This window comes from Cynoglossus semilaevis, chromosome 17 (genome assembly GCF_000523025.1).
Source record: "Cynoglossus semilaevis isolate Cse_v1.0 chromosome 17, Cse_v1.0, whole genome shotgun sequence".
In the NCBI taxonomy this organism is placed as follows: domain Eukaryota; kingdom Metazoa; phylum Chordata; class Actinopteri; order Pleuronectiformes; family Cynoglossidae; genus Cynoglossus; species Cynoglossus semilaevis.
Window position 1 is genome coordinate 5,498,514 of NC_024323.1, and position 15,420 is coordinate 5,513,933.

General features: G+C 40.4%; 2 protein-coding genes across 5 annotated transcripts in view; both read left to right on the forward strand.

Moving 5' to 3' along the window:
• Positions 1-9,025, forward strand: part of LOC103392790 (protein sidekick-2-like) — a 111,915-nt gene extending 102,890 nt beyond the window's left edge. The window contains exons 43-45 of one of the 2 annotated variants that reach the window (XM_008329518.3): positions 1,086-1,230; positions 3,939-4,068; positions 6,699-9,025. In XM_008329518.3, coding sequence (XP_008327740.1) covers positions 1,086-1,230; positions 3,939-4,068; positions 6,699-7,109 — 686 coding nt within the window. In that variant the 3' untranslated portion in view covers positions 7,110-9,025. The remainder of the gene's footprint in view (positions 1-1,085; positions 1,231-3,938; positions 4,069-6,698) is intronic. The other variant, XM_025064563.1, reaches the window with a different exon arrangement.
• A 4,806-nt stretch (positions 9,026-13,831) lies between these two features.
• cdc42ep4a (CDC42 effector protein (Rho GTPase binding) 4a) overlaps positions 13,832-15,420 on the forward strand; it is a 15,536-nt gene continuing 13,947 nt past the window's right edge. The window contains exons 1-2 of one of the 3 annotated variants that reach the window (XM_025064587.1): positions 13,832-13,983; positions 14,077-14,168. The gene's annotated coding sequence lies outside the window, so the exon portion shown is untranslated. Of the gene's footprint in view, positions 14,169-15,420 lie in introns of all 3 variants that reach the window. The other 2 variants (XM_025064588.1, XR_003052442.1) reach the window with 2 other exon arrangements.

Consider the following 15,420-nt stretch of genomic DNA (forward strand, 5'->3'; position numbering starts at 1 on the left):
AAAAAGAGTTGGTTTGAGGCCCTCTCTACCCCTCCCAAACATTTAGATATGAAGTCGTACTACTTTACAAGTATTTGAAGTTGTAAAGTTTTTAAAGCGGATGAGGTGAAGTGAACAGCACTTTCCTGTGCCTCAACAGATTACACACAAGGTCACTGTGATCAAGAGTGTCTCTCCAGCCCCGTGTGTGTGTGTGTAACCAGTCAAGGATGTGCTAAATTCTTCTTCTGCTTCTTTTTCTTCTTCTTTTTTATTCCGTCTTCTTCCTGTTAGATTTTACATGTAGGAGCTTTTTCAGAAATGAAGTGACAACATATACTTACTTTCTAAATAATATGTTATGGCAGAGTGAACAAAGGTTTTGAATTAGTGTTTGTAAACATCATGTGGCTGACATTCTTTGTCCTGCAGGGGGGGCAATAATCACTGTTTAAACATCAAGTTCCATGTGTTTTGTCTGCTTGTATGTCACTTTAGTTTCATATTATTTTGAGTCTGATACGTTTTTTTAATATATTTAGCTTTCGGCACTTTCACTGCTAATACATGGGCAACGTACTTCCTGACTGACAAGTCTAAGGCAATGGTTAATCGTGAATAACTATGCATGCAGTGTTTGTTGAACTGCAGGGCCGTTCACCTCTGAAAATGTTGAAATTATTATTATTATTTATGCACCTTTTTAATACATTAACCACAACATTTTGAAACTTTAACTATAGCAGATTTTGTAGTGTCTCAAGAACAGTGGAATAACTGTGTGTATTAGTTTGTCAGTAGTCGTACAGTATGTCTTCATCAATTAAAAATCTACGTGCTAATTTATTATTAATGATCCAATGTAATGGAGAGTGCATGATAAAGTACAATGGGTCCAATGGTCAACATTGCTAAAGTCACTGTGGAAAGTGTGTAATGATGTCATAGACGGGGAGGACTCAATTATATTGTACACACATAGATACAAAAGCACTGATGCCCAGAATGTGTACGGGGATTTGCCTGTACCGAGATAACTCCGGCCATTTATGAAATGCGGTCTTGTTTCATAATCCATAAACTGTGGATTTCATCCCTCTGTCCAGGCAACCACTCCAACTGCACAGCACTTCCGCTGACCCACGGAGAAATGGTGCGTCTGGACGAGGGACGCTTCCCCGCCCTGGAGCTCAACAACAGGCGCCTCTCCATGAAAAACTCGTTTTGTCGCAAGAACGGCATCTACACACGGCGAGTCACACACTCACAAACATCCACGACGATCAGCTGACTGTTGCATCACATCCTGCAGGCAGAGGGACTATTAACTATTTTAAATTTGAATCTCCCCCTACAGTCTGTTACTTATGAAACGGACAGGGATTAATAGCCCTAATGTTCGCTTCCCCTCATTATGGTCTGTGATTCTTGATGAGAAAAATGAACTGAGCCTGAAGAAACGCAGCTGCCGATTTCAGCCTCCTTCCTCTCCCTCGTTGATATTCTATGTTTGTTTGAAGCAACAATTTAAAACGGAGGACGACACAATAGCAGCTAATTAGCATTCATGAGTCTTTGCCTGGGCTCTTTGTCTGTCCATCAGGGCCTCAGACAAAGGCCGCTATTGGTTCAGAGCTGGGCCATTTTTCTGTGGCCTTGAGTCCAGGGTTTCTCGGGAGTGCTGCCACTGTGGGGCCTTGTCCTTCCACACATCACAGAGACGTTAGCAAACCTGCTCTTTGGTCATGTTTACACTCACACACACATATGATAAGAGGAATTTCACAAACATTAGAGCAAAAAGAATGTTCCGTGTCGAGGTCACATGTTTGGTTAACGGTCGTGTGGTCATACTGTTGCACTTGTGGGTTCTTTTCAGCCTCCAACTTTTAGCCGCCAGAAGAGAGGAAATAAAAAATGCTTTTCTCACATTACTGTGCAGATCATGGTTAAATGTGCAAGAATGGGTGCTTAAAGTACAGAGGAATTTGCTGCTTTTCTCCTTGAACACGGAGGACAAGACGGGGATCAAAGGGCCTCGGGACCCTCCTTCCCTTTGAAGGTCTCTGATGCTACTTACTAATGATCTGTGGACTAAAGAGGAGGAGTGGAAGAACTCTCTGTGGGACTTTTCAAATGGGATGAAGGAGAATGTGGGGAGAATTGGACAGATAAGGCAAATGAAAGAAATTCAAAGTGCACTGAAAGCCGTTTGTGCGTATAGTTTTGGGTAGCTGACCATACTGAGCTCCTCCCCAGAGCACATGTAGTCCCATGTAGCCCCCTATATAATCTCTAATATAGGTTACATAAGTGTTAATCCAATTTTATTTTAATTTGTTCACACATTTATGGAAACTTCATAAACATTCCCTATCCATAAAAATGTGACTCTAGGTCAAAGACTCAGGTTAAACTTTGACTGAAATTTCTCTGTGTCCGTACTCCTTGGTTACCTCAAAAGAGAAACTATCACCACTATCAAAAAATTATGACAAGTGCAATGCAACATGAACTCGTGCCTTGTCAGGTACTGGCACACGTGATTTAACAGTTCGGTGTTTTTGGCTGGACCCGTTTACCTCTCCACCTGGGTTGATGTAACATCATTTTCACAAAGAACTGCATATAATATATAGCAGTTTAGAGTTAAGAATACAAAAGTGGCCCACAGGTTTCTCATTTCATTAAGGATGTGTTTACAACCAACTACAACATTTCATCAATTAGTGCATGTCAGATCAAATGTCCTAGTTTTTCTGCTCAAAACATCCCTGTGACCCCATATAACCGTACTGACTTCTCCTTTAAGAGCAGTTCCCTTGTTGTGTCTCTGTCTTTTTGTAAACATCGTGTTATCAGACTTTCTTGGCCCTTCATGTGATTTAGCTCTTGCGTATATCTCAGTACACAGTGACCGATTACTAAAGAGGTCATCACGGCTATCTGCTGTATTCTCCACTAATCAGTGCGATTACAGAGTTCGTGCTTTTTTGCATCTGCCCCCACGAACAAGTTTTTTCATTTACAGATGATGAAGGCGTTTACGTCTGTGCTGCTTCTATTTTGTTGACCTGTTCTGGTAAAGCTGTTTCCTCCTGACTTACGTACTGAGTCCACTGATGTGAAGACAGTTGTTCGGGACTGACCCCCTGACCGCTCAATTCAATCTAAACAGACCTTGAACACAGCAGTAGTCATTACTGCAGAAGAAGAGAAATAATTGCCTGCACAGATGTTCCTTGCTGCTTCACTTTACAGACTTAATGACTTGAGTCAAAGGAAGCTAGCGGTCTATTTACTTGACTTGCTCTCATAAAAGAACTTTAAACTACTTTGAGTTCACGGCCATGCTTAGTTACACAGCTTTTCTGCATGAAGTTTAAATCTATGAGTTACTCCATCTGAAAAGTAATTCAGCTCCAATCACCACAAAGGATCCATTTGGGAAGATGCTCTGGTTTCTACACTTTGCGTTTCATGAGGGTTGAAGTTACCTGACTTCATGCAGAACATACCCCCCTCCCCCCACTGTGCCCATAACAGATATTTGGCAAATATCAGGATCAAGGAAATGGCAAAGGTATAAAAAGGTATAATCTCTGCCTTAAACTGTATTAGTTGGCTCTCAGGGAGGCAGAAAACCAAATCCTGTTCTTCCTCTCTGTGGTCGCCAACTCTCAATTCTCTGCATGTACGTATCACAGAAATGCCTGTCTTCATTTCTAGATGTTTTTTTCCAGGCTTTAATTCATTAGTTATCAAAGAGATGTCAGTCACAGGACTGACAAGGCTGTTAACGTTGGTTGCACTGTGGTAATAAAGGAGGCAGAACAAAGATTCTCTTATATATTCTCTCTCTCTCTCTCGCTCTCGCTCTCACTCTCTCCTTTTCTAACTGCTACATTTTGCCATCATAGTCACTCTTCTCTTCTCCCCTGTTTTCTCCATTTGTACAGATCTCCGCCAAGACCCAGTCCTGGGAGTCTGCACTACTCAGATGAGGATGTCAGCACTAAATATAATGACCTGATTCCGGCAGAGAGCAGCAGTCTGACCGAAAAACCCTCTGAAATATCTGACTCTCAGGTAAAGCAGTGAACCTGGCTCACAGCCCATGTCCTGTCTGTGTCGAGAGGGGCTGACAGCTAAATAAAAAAGTGCCTTATTTCACCTCCTCCTGCTTTGAATGAATTTTGTTTCCAAAAAATTGGTACCCTACCCTGTCGAGAGGACAAGTATTGGGATTTGAATTAAGGATATGTCGTGAAATGGCTTAGAAAAATAAAGAAAGGTTGTCTTTACATTTATCATTTATGACTTTATAATTGTCCTGGGAGTCGAATGGACATTCATACACTCCATAATGTCCATAATTCAGAAATGGCGTTGATTTTTCTGGGCTTACACTCATATACATTGACAATGAAAACACAGTCTCTGATTATATGGGTCAATACTTACTTTACATATGAACAAATGGTTATAGGATTATAGGATGGACCGCCAGCGCACTAGATCTGCTTCCTTTTGGAAGTGTCTGGCATAAGATGACAATGAAACTCAGACAATGGTCACCAGTGGGTATTGAGCAGCTCCAGCTTTGTAATAGAACTGGAATTGGCAAGATTTCTAATTGCAAAACTGCAATTACTATCCTCAGCTCCCAAACAGGAAGTGTAATTTAAAGATAATGGGACGTAACTGAGTGGTTAAATTCCATCCCAATTTTCTGGGGTTCATTGCTTGTTTTCACATTTCTACATTTTGGAAACAAACAAAAAAATGAGTTAGTAAAAAAACTGCAGTTTAGGTCCATTACCAAATCACTAACTTAAGGTGTGTTCTTTTTAGAAAGTGAGACCGCTTTTTGGGAAACAGGATTTGTATCATATTTATAAGCTCAATAATTTTTTGTCATTACGACCACTTTGCTCGATGCACTGAGGAGATAGTTGTCTCGTTCTGAGGCAGTATATCCAGGGATAAATTAATGACAATTCGCCTCAAGTGGATCACATCAAATTAAATGTCCTCGTGAGAGTGAGCCAGTCATGGCTGATATCATTGGATCACAGTTTTAATACTGACTTCTCCCATGGGAAGACATTCTGAGGCCACTTCTCATGTCTCATTAGGTCTTGAATAACTTTACAAGTAATTAATTTTCCTCAAACAGGAAAAGTCGTGTTAATCTGAGCTGCTGAATCTCAGCTCGCCACCATCTCAACAGCTCAGTGTGTGTGTGTATTGAGTGGGGAGGTCCAGCACGGGGAGTGAAAAGGGAGTATAGACGTGATAATGATGATGGATACAAAAGGCAAAGAAGCCGTTTAGAGCCGATTCCAAACATCTGTATTCCCACACTTGCTCCAGGTCTCCCTGGCCAATTTATCTGCTACCTGCACAGTCAAAACATTGTTCAATTCCATTTGAACAAACACTGCTCTCCCGGGAGACACAAACTGGTGTTATTCTTTCCCTCCACATAGCCTCTCCTGTTTACCTGCCACTTGTGCAAATAAATGGCGCTTCAACATCTGTTAGGCTGTGATGTCTCAGTAGAGCTGTGGATGGGCAGGCGACCGCCGGGCACACAAATGCACCAAGAGTCTGATGTTTTGTGTGTCAGTAATTTGCTGTCTTTTCTTCAACTGTTTGCGTTTCTCAACCCCTACGACGTGCGGGAAACTCTTGCTTTCACTGCAGAGGATCAGACAACTGTCACTAAAGAAATGCATTTTCACAGCAGTGATAGGATTGTGTAGAGTATGCAAATTAGTCTATTAATTATGTTCTTCAACTTATTTTGAATACATGATCATTTAAAAAAGAAATATATACATACATATATCTTTGTGTGTGGTGCTTTGGCCCAGAGGCAATGTCTCTGTCATTGGTGTGGAACCTCAGGGTTCACCTCCTGGGCAAGTTCGAATCCCAGTTAGGGCGTTTGGTACCTTCCAGTGGACTCACCACCTGCAGGAAGGTTTGGGGGGTTGGTACGGTGCAATGTGATCTGGGTGGCGACTGCTGCCCCTGCGACCTGGTAACGGATAAGCGGATGAAAATGGATGGATGGATGGATGGATATCTTTGTGTTTACATTGTGAACTGCTTTGTACACACTACTATACATTATGTGGAAGGGCCACTGTGTGAAAGAAAACGAATTATCTGGCCCATAGAACTACATTTAGGTTGTCTGTCTCTCCACAGTCCCTGCTGTGTTTTGACCCAGTGGCTGCGTCCACCCTGATAAATTTGACTTCTGCTGCCTGCTCTGCCTGCCGTCAGGAGCTTTCTGTTTCACTCTAAAATGTACAACTGTTTATTTGTGAATTCCATCACTCGTCTTTCAGGAAGTGCCTGTATTTCACAGGGCTGTCAAACGACTAAAGATTTTAAGCAGATGAATCAAAGCGTAGCTGAGGCTGTGATTAATCGTAATCGTAGCCTGGTGGAGACTCCACAGTCAGTGCTGGGCTCTGAGACAGCATTTAAACAGATGTAACAGATTTTTGTAAACAAATTAACATGATAACTGTCAAACCTAAACCTTCATAGAAACAATAGGTGCTACTGCCCTGAGCACATGATATACTGCAGTATTAAATCCACCCTGATTTCTGATGCATTCTTTCACTGTGATTTATCAAAAGCCTAAAATGGTTATTTTTACTGTTTTATATCTAAGGTGTTTCTACTCTGACTCACAGGGCAGCGACAGTGAATATGAGATGGACCAGAGCCGACAGAAGACCCACTCCTTCGTCAACCACTACATCAGTGACCCCACTTACTACAACTCCTGGCGGCGGCAGCAGAAGGGTGTCTCCCGTCCGCCAGCTTACGGCTACTCCCAGCCGGAGCCCCTGGTGGAGCAGGAGTCCCGGCCGGCCCCTCCGCCCGTGCCTCCTCTGCCCCCCCTGGTCCCCCAGAGCGCCCCGTCCCCTCATCCACAGTGCCAAGGCCAAGGCACACTGTTCAGGCCTAAGGGAAGCCGGACTCCCACCCCCTCCCTGCTGTCCTCTGAGCCTTCCAGCCAGCACAGCACCCTCTACCGCCCCCCCAGCAGCCTGGGTTGTGCTGCTCAGACACCCACCGCGGGGTTTTCCTCTTTTGTTTGACACACAGCTCTCCTTCCAATAACAACAGGACCCTGAGGAGGAGACTTTGATTTTGTTGTTGTTGGTTTATTTATACTTTGCACATTTCCTGATTATCTCCCAAACTTTGATTTATCCACAGAGATGTTGCTCAATATGAAATCATTGCCGGCCTCTTGAGTAGTGCTTTCTTCTCTGTTTGAGTGTGAATGTGTGTGTATGGTTGGTCAGTCCATGATCTATATATGTATATTTCAAGAAAAAGACAATCATTTGAGCATTCTTATGGGTTGGTCATGTATTATATTTGAAGAAAATGTTTAAAAAAGAACCTGGAGTTCTAGAAGATGATTCTTTGTTTAACAATGTTGTCTTAATGTTTAATTACAGAGCTTTATGGGAAAACAACCTCCTTTACAACAGTAGATTACAGACCACTTAGCCTGTTGAGACTCGATAGTGAAAAATCACCTCTGATTGAAGACCTTAAAGTTTGAGAGGGACAAACTCAGTCAGAAGTGGACTCTGTCCTGGAGTGGAGTGGTCTTTGTGACGATCCCACGTTTTACGACTCCAATCATCCTCAGTCGGATAATGTGTGTTTGTGTGTCTGTGTTACTTTCTGCAGCAAAAACTGATTCACATCACACAGGTGGGAGACGTGCACCAGGAGGGAACTCAGAATCAGAGGTTTTGCTCTAAAGTCTGCTGTACTCTGTCCGACTTTGCCTTGGCAGGTGTGTGAACTGAGTTGTGTTCTCCGAGGAACCACATCACGTGTTTACTGTACGTACTTGTATTATATGGTTTACCAGATATTTATATATCGATCAGCTTCAAGCCCAACATTTTCAGAACATCACCTGTGACAATGTTATGAATCATTAAAGCATTGTGGCACCTTTACTGTAGTCTGGACCATGTGTCAGCGAAATATAAGACTTTTGCCCAAATTGTAATAACAACTGACTCACATAAGGGGAGATGTTCCCTCACTTTTCTGTGTCCTTCCTCTAGAGGTTACCACAGGTACTACTTCCTGTCAACGTCTGTGTCAACTTCTGTAGATACAGTACATCCATTTCCTATTTACAGTCTGATTGTAGAGTGCTGTATATAATGACACATGTCTGATACCAACGATGTGAGACGGTGACGGTTCAACAAGAAGTTGAAGTGTGTTTGTCTTTGAGGATGAGGAAGAAAACTAGCTACTTTTAAACCTTTTAATTCATTTCTAGGCTAATTTTGTCTTTTGTCTCGTCAAGCTAACTCGTAGCTATGTTTTCATGATTAGGTTGGTGTGTTTTTTGTTTATTTACTAAAACTTTGAGTTTTTTTTTTTTTAGTAATTTCATCTAGTGTGTTAGCTCACTTTTCATTTTGGGTTAATGTCTTACGGTCTCATGGCTAATGTTTGGCAGTTTTTTTTTTGTTCATTTTTAGGGAATCTTTTAGAGCTAATTCACTACATTTTTAATTTCTAGTTACCAATAGGTTCCCTTTTATTTTTGTATTGTTGATTTGTTCTTCCACTTTCAAGTGAATAGCCCTAATTATGGCCTTATAGTCTGGCACATGTTCACTCCTGGGTCACTGGCTGGTCACAGTATAGCCAAATGTCAGGTGTACAGAGTCCAGGGAAAAGGAAGGGGGGTCATTTTAGGTGATGTGTTGAAAATATTTCGTAGTCATTCCTATTTCTAACCTTGGAACCGCGTACACTTACACTATTAAGGTGTTTTTATACCAACTTTCAAGTCATCTTGTGAAAGTCGAATGGGTCATTGCTGTATAAATGTAGTTGCTTTATGAAGTTCAGATTTATCATCTGTCAAACTCCCTATGTAAATATACATAAATATGTACATCATTGACCTATTCACGGTGGCACTCTCAGAATAAATTCTCTTTCTAATCATATATTTCACCTGAATATATATGAATACTCTACATACTTGAGAAAGTTGTGATTTAAAATTCAGACTTCTAAGGGGATGACTCTGATTTTCTGGCCCCTCTGTTCTTTTGGACAACCAGACAGCCCCCGGTAGACCTTTTTAAAAAGTCTGAGAGACAAAGATGATTATAGTCGACATTTGATCCCACTGTGCAAGAGTAACCCGGGCGTCTTAACCGGGGGCAGAGACTTGGTATGCACAACAGCACGAGTTACGAGGAAGAGTTTGAAGAACCTGATCTGGTTCATGCATGCTGAAAAGCTGGGTGTGGGAGGAAGTGTGTGTCTGGGTAATCTCCTTATTTCAGGCTGGAAAACGCTGATCATAGGAAAGGCGAATAAGTGGGCAGACACGGGAATCACCCTGGAAATCTTAAAGGAAAGTCTAGACAATGCCCGGAATATAGTTTTTCATCGTCTTCAACTGTTGGTGAAGAAGAAAAGTGGGAGCGGGGAATGATTTTCACCTGAGGTTAGATTATAATTATGCAAATAATATTTCCCAGTGAATAGGAATATGGTAATGTGGGGTTTTTTTTCTCTTTTTCTGAAAGCTATTTACTGACTAACTTTTGAAAACACAATGTGAGGCGTTTATTTTATTCTTACTTTAGAACTGTTTACCTTTCAGTCTGTGTTGTGTCTGTGTACTGCAGGTGTCAGAGCCTGTTTTAAGCAGAGTGAAGTAATGTAAAACTATGAAAAGTCAAACCATATTAGGGATTTCACAGTAAAAGCTACTACAGTAGGCAATATATTACTTTTTACTGAATTGGCTCTTCACATCACTGTAGTAAACATAAAGAGTTTTATAACATTGGTAAATTCACAAGTAACAAGGAACAAGAACTTTCTGTTTTCCCTTCTGGTGACAGGTATCGTGAATTGACAGAACGTATGATTCAGAAATAGATTATAGAGAAAAAAAAGTAAAACAGATGTAGGAGGAAAATTAAATCTGAAAACTTTTTTACCAAGATTTTAAAAAGTGAGCCACAGAGCTGGACCTTGGCTGTGGATTTGTCTTGTAACCACTACACTCAGATTTAAGTGTGAAGCTCGTTGAATATTCATTGACCGGCCTGCACAGATCTCTGACTTAATCAACATCAAAATTGTAGATGGTGAACTTCCCACTAGGGAACAGTCGGTAGAAACTTCAGCAATTCTCTGAGGAAGAAGAAGAAGAAGAAGAAGAAGAAGATCCTGGTTTCAACCCATTTATCAACATTCTCCTGCAAGACAAAGAAATAAAATGTTCCTGTGCTGGTTCAGATCTCCCCACTCACCCGTTGACGTCCTAGAGGGACGAAAACTGTCAAGCTTGAACGGACAAAGTTGTTGAGTGACACGGCTGAAGCCCTGTCTTCTGCCTCTTGTATGCATTATTAATCAGTGATGTCAGACTACCCCCTGGTTTGGAAGAAAAAAGTAAGTCTGATGAAGTCTGGGTCAAATGAGTGAGGCCTCCCACCTACTGTCAGATCTTGAGGAGACAAAGACAGAGACAGAGTTGCATTACATCAGTCTGGTAACGCTGCCAGATCTCCAAAATGTGAAGCCTCTGCAGGGAAAGAATTTCTAGTCTGGAGGAAATCTCAACATTTGACCCCGCAATCATTAAAGCTCTTCCTGCAGACGATCAAATCAAGGAGAGAGGGGGAAAAAATCATCAGACGTCTTGGGGTTTAGCTAAAAGTTTAAAATAAATGCCTTGACTGGAATTTGGCTTTTTGAAATATTCAGGAACATCAAATATGTAAGAGTGAAGGGAGGCTGAGACGCAGAGATGAAAAACTGTAGGACACATGGTGGCGTGAGTGTGTAGCAGTAATGAGACGTCTTGGTTTTTCTAAGGAGTTTAAAGACAAATCACACAGACATGATGATCAAAGTTGTGATTTTAGGGCTGAACAACTAACAGACAGCAACATCATCCATGCTTTTCAAGTGCTTAGGATATTTTTCTCTTATTTTAAAATGATCTAAATGACTCACATAAATACACATTAAAACTATATATATATATATATATATATATATATATATATATACTATTTTTTTCAAATATTTTTTTAACATTTTGACTAATCCAGATCAACATCCTGATCATCCTGATTTTCATTTATTCTAATGTAGCAAAATTAAAATAAATGTTTGATTGACACATGAATAAAAAATGAATAAATATTACCTTTATACTTTCAAAACCTTAAATTTTGGCCCTTTGTAAATTAAAAAAAAAAACTTATTTCAGGATATTTTAGGGATGCATTCTCTAGGTTTTGGAAACACGCTTTAATTCCGTAGCCAGATTCCAGGAAGTATTAGTGAAACAGGGTGAGTTTTTTCTTCTTCTTCTTCTTCAAACAAATCAAAAGAAAGCACTTCATTTTCTCATCCTTTTATGTTTGACTAAAAATGATAAATTACAGCTAGAGGCAAAACCAAGTATGCAGTACTGAGATAAGTATTATAATTTACTGGAAATATGGGAAAAATAAATGTGTTTGAATGAGATCTAATAATTTCTGAGAGGGTTTTAACTTAACACTGAAGTTTAACAAGTTTTTTCATCTCATCTGGAAATTAGCATCTCCAGATATGATAAGGAATTAGAAATCAGGATAAAACATCTCTGACTTATCTGACTCTCTTCATCAAATGATAATGGCCGACATTAATTGCATCTATGAAATACATACTTAGCTTTTGAAAAACCAAATGTAACGTGAACAGCTACGCATCCGAACATAACTCTTGTACATTATGGAATAAAAACTGCTTCAGCTAATTTTTTCAAAAGATAAAGAAACAATGTTTTGGGAGAAATTGGTTAAATTCCCAGTATGTTGGTTAAAATTTGCCAAATATTGCTAAAAGGTATATATAAAAAAAGAATTAGCCGAAAGAACACATTGTCTTGCAGTCACTGTGAAGTAAACCCAAGACATCAAGTTTTTGTTAGTTTAGTTAGATTATTTGTTTGCAAAACTGGTTAAAGTTAGCCCTAAGTCAAGAGGTGGTTAGCATCAAACTAAAACCAAGCTTTGCCAAAAGTACTCATATTTCAAATAATGCTACATGTTTGCAAAGATATAGCATGGATTTAGCCCTAAGTTAGCCAATGGTTACCAACATAATCAAATGTATATATACAAATGTTAATTAAAAGTAGCCAAACAGTCATTAGCAAAAACTCAAATAAAGCAAAGAAAAACATTTTTAATGAAGAAGCGTGTCATAGGTGGTGCACTAATGAAGATGAGATAAATCAGAATTCTATAAAATCTCCTTATACTTTAAGATATGACAAAAAAGAAAAAAAACGTTTCACTGCAGCTTGAGGATGAACCAAAGGTCATTCTGGTCCAATTCACACCATTAAAAATGCTGTTCTTTCATCGGCTGGTGGGACGGATGGCTCTGGGAACAGAGCCAAAGATGAAAATGAGTGTGACAGACACTCCGTCCGAGCTGCCCCTGAAGTTGTGAAATAATATCTTGTATTTAAGGCCTGTGGAAGTCAGAGGAAAGTGTACATTCTCCCCACTTACTGGAGCAGGGAGACTTTTGCCCTTTGATAACTCAGAGCCATTCACACATTCCTCTTCTTATAGCTCGGGGTGAACATCGGCTGCTTCCCACTCATTTCAATGGCAAAAGCTGCTAATGACCAGTCACTTTATAAGACAGAGAAGCTGATTAAGCTGGAATACACGTGGATGAAACAAATGGTTCCGTGATCACAGCCCGTGTGGGATTTCATTTAGTCTTGTGGGCTTAAAGTGGACTTCAGTGGATTTAAGACGAGAGAAAACCAATTTTCAAACTTTCACATTTATTCCCAGAGAAAAGAACTCTTGTAAAACTCTTGACATGTTCAGGTGTTACTTCGGCTGTTTCCAGAAAGTTCCGTCGTCGAAGAATGCTTGTAAAGGGCTGGACCAGACCTGCTCAAAGGGCAAACAGGCGTTTCTAAATCATCAGGAAACGTTTTTTTTCTCAAACCTGTGTAATGCTGTTAGACCGCCTCGGACAAAAGGCCCTCCAACTATTTTCATTTTTTTCTCAGCAGTAAAGTTTTAGGATTCACTAAATACTTTTCTTTCCAGAAAAAAAAATCAAATGAACTTAAGAATCACAGTTTTGAACAGTTGTTCTGTTTGCTTATACATATTTCCTTTAGTACTAAAGTCAATTTATCTGTCTATAATTTCGTCAATCAAATTGCCAAATTGTTTTCTTTGCATCTAATTCCTACAAAACTGATATTTCCATCGAGTGCCATTTTAATTTCCAATAGCTCTGCCACCCAGCAGGGGACACGCCCTTCACTTTGGAACCACTGACTGGTTTGATATCTGGTGGTAACTGATGGTGCTTCTTTGTGGGGTTTGCATGTTGTTTTTCTAATTCTAAGACACTCAAAATTAGAAAATTATTGACCACAGGTAAAAACAGTGTGAGCGTGAATGATTGTTGTGGCCCATATGGACTGGTCAATTGCACGGCGTGTACCCACCCACATCTGTGGGTTGTGATTTACAAAAGAGTCAGATCAGATTTTTTTTTTACAAAGCTAAAAGGAAAAACAAATCGTCTGCCTCCACTATTATCGTTGAACCGTCGCTGCCTCTACAATGATTTATTGTGTTGTTCTTTTCCTCTTGGCGGTGGACGTGACACTGACTCCGCCCCCTGTGCTGCAGGACATCACACGGAGCCACTGTGTGGCCTCACGCTGTCAGCCTGTGTCTTTAAGGAGCCACGAGGAGGAGGCGTGTTCAGACACAACGGCAGGCAGGAGGAGGCATCACCGTGGTGTGTGAGTGTGTGTGTGTGTGTGTGAGAGACTGTGTGGATGTATGTGTGTGTGTGTACTCAGTTACTGCGCCCGTGAGCAGCAGCAGCAGCAGCAGCAACAAAAGCCCAGTGAGGATGCGGTGACAGCTATAATCACATTCTCTCCCCAAAAACAGAGACACCTCCGTCTTACGCGATTTTTCTTTGTTTTTGGAGTCACAGGTTTTCATCCTCCCATTGATGAAGGCGTTTATTCCCAACCTGCAGGGGGCCTAACAGTGGAGCAGCAGCCGGCTTTATGAATGGGATGCTCGGTAAGTCCGTGTGTGCGCTTCTACGCGTTTTTGCGAGCGTAAGTGGCGAAATTATCCGCAAATACTCATAAATGATGTGCACACAGTTGAATATGTATTTGAAGGCCTTGTTTTTATGGCAGGGGCGCATAGTGCGCACGTCTGCTGACGCTTTTGTGGTCAGCGTCTTTATTGTTCCCCTGCCGTTGACCCACCCAGATTCACGGCTTTATTGTTGTGCGATCCAGGCGTCAGATCATGGAGATGATTTGTGGTGTTATTGAGGAAAAAACACAGTTGTTTTTACAGTTTATTATTTTTAGCATACATGGATTAGCACGTTGCATGTTCACGGTCTTGTATCGACCGTAAAAATGATTTTGTATTTTTTTATTTCTACACCATGGAAAACGTTTGGTTGGTGAAATAAGCTGTAAAATAAAGTGCACGTTTGTTGCAACACTGGTCTTGAACACGTGTTATTGATGGAGTAAAATGTCTGTTTGGGCATGACAGGAAGTGAACGGAGTTGGCAAATATTAACCTTGTACTGGCCATGAATTTCAGAGTTGCATGATTTTTGGAAGGACATTATTTGCACTTAATTTAGATCTAACATTTAAATCTGCTGTTAGAGATTTGTTACTCTACAAAAGTCAGATGATACATGAATGCATTATATTAATTTATATAGTATAATATTAAATACGAAAAACTACCCGGACTCCTCAAAGCTCTTAAAATATCATTACCTATGCCGTGCAACATGGGTGTCCAGCCAAGGAGATCTGACTGCAGGGTCAACTCATGGTTATGAAACAAAATAAAGTATGACAGCAGGTTTTCTCCTCCTTCTGATTTGTAACTCTGTGGAGATCATAAATTGGGAATGCCAAGTTCATGTGTTTTCTGTGTCAACGGTTTAGGAAATGGTGATAAGGATAATTACTGTTATTAACATACCCCACATTCTGGCTATTTGACCAAATGAAAGCTACTCCTGCCTTAGAATACCAAAATTAGCCTTGACGTATGGTTGATGTCAATCAGTGTCAGTTTTTCGCTCTTGGATAAACGACAGCAGTCATGGCAACTTAACTCAAAAAGTCACTGTAAAAGTCGAAGAAATCATATGTTGAAGGATAGATTGCACGTCCACTGGTACTAGAGATGTACAATTGTTACTCATTTTGAAACAGTGGTTGTTGCTTTGCATTTGTGAAGCTATTTTGAGCAATTCTAGAGGAAAAAATATTCTAAATTCATCTATCTG